The 9,302-nt window shown below is 35.9% G+C and overlaps 1 protein-coding gene across 1 annotated transcript; it reads right to left on the bottom strand.

Moving 5' to 3' along the window:
* Positions 1-3,535: 3,535 nt before the first annotated feature.
* LOC306865014 (PR domain zinc finger protein 14-like) lies at positions 3,536-7,253 on the bottom strand (the record flags this gene model as incomplete). The annotated part of the gene is made up of 8 exons (XM_079409342.1): positions 3,536-3,663; positions 3,882-4,101; positions 4,630-4,731; positions 5,388-5,590; positions 5,709-5,976; positions 6,144-6,304; positions 6,418-6,468; positions 6,728-7,253. The coding sequence occupies 8 exons, from the start codon at positions 7,251-7,253 to the stop codon at positions 3,536-3,538; spliced, it is 1,659 nt and encodes a 552-aa protein (XP_079265468.1).
* Between the last annotated feature and the right edge of the window lie 2,049 nt (positions 7,254-9,302).

Below are 9,302 nucleotides of genomic sequence, written 5' to 3'. Positions count from 1 at the left end.
ATGATTGCCGAGTCACGCTTTTAAGCCCACAGAGCTTTTACCGAGTGCATCAAGACGGCCATTTTTACCAGCTAATTATGGGCTCTGCATTATGAAACACATTGCAGTGGCGTTCAACATTCCCCTGGTGTAAAGAACTATACTTTATAATACTTAAAAAAGAGAACTTATTATGGAAATAATATACATGTACTTAATGCAGTTAGCATTTTTATAATTACTTCTAGGCCTATAGTTTTTGAAATATGTTTAAAGTGTACTGCTAAGTGTACAAGCATTATCCACCTTAAGTAAGCCTATGGGCGAGACTTCTGGTTCATAAGCCGCTAAGGAAATAAGGAGAAGAACAACAACTTGCAGTAAACGGTAAAACTGTTTGCACTACAAACCAATGTGTTCATAATTAAGATAATATATTAAAATAATATGGGAAGACACACCAATTTGCAATATCAAGCAGCAAAATGAGCGGTTGTGTACAGCTAAAAATAGCCCAGACCGGAAGACACCCATAAAATGTACAAATGGCCAGGGGCCCGCTCTTACGGGAAAAATATGGTGAATAAAGTAAAAACTGACTTTAATGTAGCCTAATTTAAATGTATCGAAACATGTATATCATTATATTTGTAATTACACATTTGTTAAGATGAAGCTGTAACTTCCATTTGAAATTTGAAATGTAATACTGAGTAGGCTACATTATGCATTTAAATTAAAACACAATCTCATTTTCATTTAATTTAACTTGATGTACTAAAAAAATTTGAGGAGTTCATTTGAAAAAACAGATTTTGAAAAAACTCAGTTTTTAACTATTTTCAAAAATCATGGTTTTTCATTGCGCTTTCCAATTAATCTCAATCAAACTGCAGTTGGGTTATTTTGATTAAAACTAAATAAAAACAAAAGCATGATAAGATAATAAAAAAACATAATTAAAAAAAATGTTTTTTGCAAATAAACTCTTCATTTGTAATACTATATAGATATAATACCTAACTAATCAAAATGACAAAAACTCAATAAAATAAATACAATTTTAACTAAAAACTAAAATATAAAAATAAAAACTAACCCAAAATATTGATAAAATTTAGTGCTGTCAAATGATTAATCGCGATTAATCACATTGCGATTAATCGCAAGTTTCGCATACATAATATATGTGTGTATTGTGTGTATTTATTATGTATTTATAAATACACACACATACAGCATATAGTTTGAAAATATTTACATGTATTTACATGTATATATTTATATCATTTATATCATATATAAATATATTTAATATATAAACGTAACATTTTTCTTAAATATATACATGCATGTTTATGTATTTATATGTACATAATAAATATACACAGTACACACACATATATTATGTAAACAAAAACTTTTATTTTAGATGCGATTAATCACGATTAATCGTTTGACAGCACTCATATAATATATTTCAATTATACTAAAATAACACTGACTTCAAAGCATTATTGAAACCAAATGATTTGACATTATTACGTGATTAACATTATTACAAAGTGCACTTTTCAAAAGCACACTTAAGTGTGTTAAAATAGTCATTAAAGGGTATATTCTCTAATATATATATATATATATATATATATATATATATATATATATAACCTGCAAGTCCATTTAGTCCAAGTCCATTCAATACAATTAAGCACACTTGTTTTTTCACAAGGCTCTGGATGGACAAAAATGCCATCATCTAGGATGCTGTTTATCATTGAGCCTGAGGGCTTCTTTGTGATTTTATTATACCTCCAAGCTCTGTTAACTCACCATGAGCTCTGATGTACATGTGTACTACCAGAAGCCCCAGGGAACTTCAAAAGCTGCAGACAGAATGGAAAAGCCTGCATCTCTCCTGGCTGAAGTATGAGAGGGTAATTGAATGGTCTTCTGAAGCTTGACCTATGACCCGGCCAGTTTTGTATGTAACCAGTGAGGGTGAAATTAATAATAGGAATCCATGGCAGCTCCCTGTGCCAGCACTGGGTGAATCTAATGGCAGGGGACCATTGAGGCTCTGCAGGTAATCCAGTCAAATGAGAAGCCTAGCCAGGGAATCCTTCACAACAAAGACTATGGATATGAGTTCAGCATCTTTAAATGATTTCTGAGAGTGATTCTAAGAAAGCCACATCTGCTTGATCGCTGATGTTTTTCAGGAATGTTTTACAGTTAATTTCTGGACGAATGAGTATATAACATGAATTGAACTTAACACACTTATAAAAAGTTTCGGTCCTTAATGGAAAGGATTCGACTTTATCACAACAAACTGCATGACAAATGATTGCACCATTTAGCTGTGCCCTTTGACCCCTTGTTGTGGTTGTGTGTTTTGAGGAGGTGAATACTCCTGGAGAATGTGGAAGGAGTAATCTGTCAGAAAGCCTTTTCCTCTCTTTCCTTCTCCATCATAGACAGTTGGTAGCATGAAGACACAATCAGGGGACAGCAGATGTCAGTGAGACCGCCTTTGTTTTCATTCTCTCCACACTGGACCACCTCATTGCAGTAGTCCATTGTCATTAATTTGCTGTTGGGGGATGTTCACACTCCTCCTCTTCTGTCGCTGACCATCATTTAGTAAAACACTGTAAACTCAAGTCTGAAGGGGATCTATCTATCTATCTATCTATCTATCTATCTATCTATCTATCTATCTATCTATCTATCTAATGTTTTCATGATTTAGTGTTTCTCCATTCATTTCATCCTTATCAAATGTGAATGGTTTCCATGTTTTTTTCCAGTATTTCAGTCAGTATTTCTGTGTAAAAGAGAGAAAAGTAGAGAAATCTTAAATAGACTCGTGAGTCAATGTATCTACAACTGATCTGACTTCTTTTTAAATGTGGAAATCTGTTGTGTTTCGTTTCATAATCTTAATGTTAATAATAACATAGTATTGAAATTAAAGTTGAATAAATATTAAAAACTGAATATTTTAAGTCGAATATTTCGTTCAAATTGAATTCAAAATAGTATTTCGAAGCTACAAACAAAATGATGCACTGACAGTTATTTTAAAATCAGCACAAATAAATTCCTTTATCAATTTTCAGAAAGTTGCAGGGAAAACCAAAACATTGAAATAATAGCAGATATTTTTCATATAATTGATTTTAATTTTTATAACATATTTGACCAGCAGTTACAGCTCATGATAAAGACTGTACAAACAGAAAAGAACGACAGATAACGGGACTATCAGTTATAATAATAATAATAATTCCGTCTTTGGTTTTATTAACTGGCTTTGGTTGTGCAGCTTATTATTACACGACTAATTTGCTTTGAGCTAACTTTAAAAAGCAGGCCTACAAAAACATATTTCTCTAGACAAATACGTTTTAATAAATAGCAACATTTAAAATAATACAATATTTTCTTAGAGGACAGGTAACTATTAAATAAATACAATACCAAACAACATTGAGGCAAGTCATCTTTGCAGGGAAAAGGAGGAATAACAAACAGAAACAGTGTTGAAGCATTAGTTCCAGGGTCTGTACTCGGAGAAATGGTCTCCCAGCTGTGGCTGTGCATGTAAGGACTCTTTGGTGGGGAAGAGCGAGTTTTCGTCTACAGGAAGAACAACAGTGCTGTCCAAAAGTGTTCGTTCTGAGGGGAGAGAGTTAGGTTTTATTAGATAAGCCTACATAAATATATAGCCTGTTATGTTAATAAATGGCTCATATGAATCCAACAAATCATTCAAATGTAACCCCCTAATCTCGTTCTGTTTCAATCATTTTTTCCAGTCGATCATTTTCAGTCCTTTCCAAGCCGTCTAGGCTACTAAATGAAATCCCGGGAAGCAGCTTAAAATGCCTTCATACTTTTATGCGTCTTCGTGTGATATTTCAACTCTTGTGCTTCTTGGAAAGTGGTTCCACACACATCGCAGGAGAAGGGCTTGTCTTTGGAGTGTGTCCGTCGGACGTGGCTGTCGTGGGCCGCGTGAGAGGCGAACGCTTTCCCGCAGTGCTTGCACTTGAACGGCCGCTCGCCGGAGTGCTGGCGGATGTGCGTGCGGAGGATGCTGGAGGCCGTGAATGCCTGTGACAATCAGAAAATATAAATGTTCATATTGCACAATGGTAATATAGCCTACACACACTACATGCTACTTTATTATTTAAATATGGACATCCTGTTTAATTAAACTGTTTACTACTTAATTAAACTGTATCCTACTATTTTTTAATAGTAGGTTCATTTTATTAAAATTATTAATATTGTAGGCTATAAAATAACGACAATAATATATATATAGGTATTCCGCTGGCCCTATAATGGGTCTATAGGCTACTAGAAATAAAACTGCCTTTGACCATTGAAAGGCTCTTAACGCACGCGTAAGTCACCCTTTAGGAATAGGAGGAGTTGCAATAAAGCCACAGACAAACATTTGTCTCTTTGAGTGTCATAAATTAAAGCATAATCCTCTTGCACAAAGCATCGGAGGTGCATCTGCCATTAACTAGCATGCGAGTGTCTTCTATAAGATGCTCAGATGCACCGTGAAATTAGTCAAATCCTCAAAGCAGTACTTTATTGGAATGCATCTGTAAAAGCATTACTCACCTTGTTACAGTAAACACATTTGTAAGGCCGTTCTCCTGAGTGCACGCGCATGTGTTTGTTCAGACTGGAGGACTGAGAGAAGCTTTTGCCGCACACGGAGCACTAGGAGGAAAAAAAGGGATTACATTCAAGACTCAAGACGCTGTATTGACATTGGCAATTTTTTCCCCCAAAACATTAACGCATCTAGGTCATTCCTCGAAAAGAGTGCTTTTGTGTCCCTCATTATTATGTGTAAAAAGCGACTAACATCAGTGTCAAGGTTGGCAAAAATAAAATCACAATAAAATTTATTTTATTTGTTTATTTTCGATTTATCGTGGCTGTTATAGCAATAAATTATAATTTGATTGAATAAAAGAAATGAAAGCTAAGATTAGTCAGTTCCTGTCATTGCAAACCCCCCTCCTTTTTTTAAAATTAAACTATGCTATAATTCTATAAATAAATAACAAAATCAGAATCCGTGTAATCTTAAAATAAAAATTCAAAGTTAAATCAGCGTTTCAAAATGGAAAAGGTATCCATTTCGCTGAAAGATCCTTATAGATGCATATAAACACAAACTTATTCTTAAACAAACAATTCAAAATACGTTGAGTGTGAGAATATTAGCAAGATGGCAATGTTTGAATATTTTCTCCTTTAGGCTTCGGTTTTGTGCAGCTTTTCTTCAGGGGAGCTGTTCTTTCAGCACCACAGCTGTTCTTTCGTTAAAGTCTTCAATGAATCAGACTGAAGAAGATTATTATATTTACCTTATGTGGTCTGTGTTTTTCATGCACATGGAGAATGTGGATTCGGAGCCGGTCTCTTTTCTCGAAAGACCTGTTGCAGAGGTGGCAGGGGAACTTTCTGTCGCCCTGATCCACGCAGCGCGTGTATTTCAGGTGTTTGTCTCTGTAGTACTTGTAAGCAAACACTTTACCACAGCGATCACACTTGAAACCCTCTCCAGAATCTGAAACGAAGAAACACGGAGACGTAAGCAGTTATATACAAATACAGACAAGTTATAATCTTAAATAAAATGTATTGAGCTATAATTCTATGTCTATACATTTGCATTACGCACAAACCTTCAGTTGCGAGCGGTACAGTGTCATCAATAAAATCTTTGAGGGTGAGAGGAATACCCAGAAATTGCACATAACAGTCTCCGTACCAGACCAGGAGTTCCTGGCCGGCTCGGATCTCTTTGCAGGCCTCATAGTATATCTGGCCTTCACACTGGACCGCAATCAGGTTCTGCTCCTCGGGGAAGCGCGCGCACTTCACCAAGGACATCCAATTCCCTGGAGCGCCTCTTCCATCCACAAAGTGACTCAAGCGGCCGTTCTCAAAGATCTTAGCATAGGAAGAAAAAAAAAAAGGTTTGGAATTTAATATAACTATTTAATATCAGTAAATAGCTGTATGCATATGTCACTGGATAATCTAATGTTCCAGGCAGACGTTTTATACAAAATCTGCATTTAAATTATACTTTTATTTATATAACATTTGTTTTTTACCTCCCACATGAGTGTGTTGTCATCATAGGTTTTGATCTCACTTGTGTTTACAAGTTTGCCCTGAAACGGTCCAAACCTGGTGCCTTTTGGAATTGTGCTTTTATCAGCAAATATTCCATAATGGGAAAGGCTTCCACAATTAGTTTGGAGAATCGATATACCTGAAAAATTCAAGACACACGCCATAAAATTGCCAGCTGTAAACTTCAGACTAGAAATTCTCAGGAAGGAAAGAATTGAAAGAACGAAAGAATGAAAGTTAAAGTTAATTTACCTTCTGGAAGTTCAACTCCTTCGGTATCAACAGGGAGAAGATGACGACCAGCTAATTAAGTGAAGAAACATGAGTTACAAACGCAATTTTGGAAATTAAACATGAAAAATTAGAAGAATGTGGCATTTAAATATAATGAAAATTATAGTAATTGTAACTAATTTTAACAACGTAACATACCTAAAATATTTAAGTCACATTATCAATGTGTGCAACATAATACATATTGCCAGATTTTTTTTTTTGTTTGTTTGTTTAGCACAATAAAATTACTTTGTTGCGCTAAAAAATTCCAGTGACTATTATATACCTGTACTAGGAGGAAATGATAGCCCAGAGATGGCATGTCCAACATTTTGGCCTTGTTTTTTGGAATATCCATACAGGACAGTGAAGAGGTCTTCCTCTGTAAAACTGTAGGTGCGCGTGTCTTCTGGAGATGGATCTGCGGCCTGCAAGCAGCTCAAACTGTCTTTAACCGGAGACGACGAAGCCGAAGAAGACTTTCCGCTGGACGGGCTGCTAAACTCGGACGGAGAGCCGGTGCTCTGCGCGTTATGTCTGGGGTACATGCTTTGTGACGGCTGCATGTGCTGGAAATACGGCATGCTGGACACGTTGAGGATCTGTTCGTGGAACACCGCGGTCTGGTGGCTGTTGTGGCTGAAAAAAGACGGAGTCCCAGCGAAGTTAAACGGCATGATTGACTGTGCATCGGTCACCATGCGGCCCAGAGACTTGAGTGGATGGAAGATGCTGTGCGCGCAGGGCAGAGACGGGTAGACAGCCAGACTCCTGTCCCTCACTGCGGGGTGACTGGAGAGAGACACCGACATCGCCACAGCTGATGAGGAGAGCTTCACTTGCAGTTTGTATTCAGTTCTGTAGACTGTAAAACATTTCAGCATTATAATCTTTGTTTCCATCCAACTTTTTTTGTAAAAGTGTAATTTCTTCTCGATTTGAGATTTTCTCCATCTGTAGATTTTAAACTTGCAGTTTGGCACGCATTTGATTTGACTTTTTAGACAACAATTCAACAAATTTTTCTTTAAATGTATATTGACCCATTTTGTCTCATTTCAAAACTAAAGTAAAAGAAGCGTAATGAGACATGCTTTCACTCTTAAAAACAAAGATGCTTCAATGATTCTTTGCAAATGTTCAGCGAAGAGAAGACCCATTTTGATAGGGTTATTGCAATCTTTATTTTAGGAGTCTATCTCTACTGAGCAAATACAATTATCAAAATTAAAATGGCAACACAAACAAACCAAAAATGCGACTACACAGATTTTGCCTGCAGAAAGTCAATTTAAAGAAAACCTTTTAACACAGTGTAAAATGCTTTGTAAATTTACCTTAAAATAGAGAGAGAAATAACTCCTTAGGACGACTGCAGAAATGTCAAAATCAAGTTTCCAGTATTGCCCTACTTTTTCCAATTGGCCATCTTCTAAACAGATCACTAACTGCAAATCGCGCCACTAACAGAGGGTCATGACACTACAATTTAAGAACAGAGGGTCAGCAAGAAAGGTCACCATTAATGAAGCCTTTCCAACTCTTTTAAAAAGCATTAAAGGTGTCATGCACCATAGAATCCTGACCTCAGCTGGTTATTGCACATGAAGAGTGGGCTTAAATCCATAATGGTAATGCAATATAAAACACAAATAAGTTATTGCGGTCATCAAAACTACAAAAATATTAAGTTAAATTGTTTACAAATGTCCTTACCAATTGTGCAAGTCCTGAGATGATCCTCTTGTGTTTGGGGAACCTTTGACTCAGGAGCGATGAACTGAGGTCTTGTGTGTGAAGCTTGAGACAGGTCTGAAGACATATGGTTGAGTGTAAGAAAGCTACTAGAGAGGGGATGCCTTTCCCGGATCTGTGCTGTCATTGGTCAGTCCTGGGTTCATCCTCTGGGAATTGCACTTTAACACGTTGTAGCAGCACTGAGCCTCCTCTCACAGCTCTCTTTCATATGCAGCACAGTCTCTAATGTGTTAACAACTGCAGGCGCACAGTTAACCGCTCCTAACCGGGCGACGGTGTGAACTGCACGGGTTTAGTTTAGAGGCTCTTTGTGAAAACGCAGCATTAGTTTAATGGGGTTTCATCACAGCACTATCGCTTACTACTCAAAGTCAGATGTGCTTAATTACGAAAAAATACCTAATTTTAATAAAATTGCAAAGAAGGTGCAGGATTTAAAACGTATACGCAATCACACATTTTGAGCTAATAGGCAAAATTGTTCTAAATGATAAGCACAATGACTTGCTGTTATGAATGATTTATATTCAGTTCTGCTGTCACATATTTAGGCTACATTTTTTAGTTTAGCAAAATATAGCTAATAAATTATTGAAACCTAATATTAAATATAAGCTAGCCTACTTAATATAGGTTACCACAAATAACAACAAAATATATTTGTTACTGTCATTATTAACAGCAGCAATACTAAAGTTTTTTTAAGGCAACTTTTGCTTAATTTTTTCGTATAACAAAAAATAATGAACAAAATATATTATTATTAAACCAAACAACTTACCAGGCTTCCACAAATGATGACATCATTAATAACGGAATTACCATCGTGTCTCAAATATGCAGAGAAAAATTCAACAAAATATCTAAGCAATATTATCAAAAACTAACGTGTTTTGTTGCATTAGTTTTTGGCGTTTCATCCATTAACCCGTAATGGTAAAACAGGCAAGCTCCTAAAGTATTATTAATTCAATCTACCAACTATCCCATAACAAGGTTTTCCACCTTTTTAAATATCCAAGACCTTTTACAAAGATCTATGCATCACACAGACGAATAACATTTTCTCTGGAAAGTGAAAACATGAGCCGTGAGATAATTAT

This window comes from Barbus barbus (genome assembly GCF_936440315.1).
Source record: "Barbus barbus genome assembly, chromosome: 46".
Classification (NCBI taxonomy): domain Eukaryota; kingdom Metazoa; phylum Chordata; class Actinopteri; order Cypriniformes; family Cyprinidae; genus Barbus; species Barbus barbus.
The sequence above is the reverse complement of the archived record's forward strand: the minus strand, read 5'-3'. Positions and strand labels throughout refer to the sequence as shown.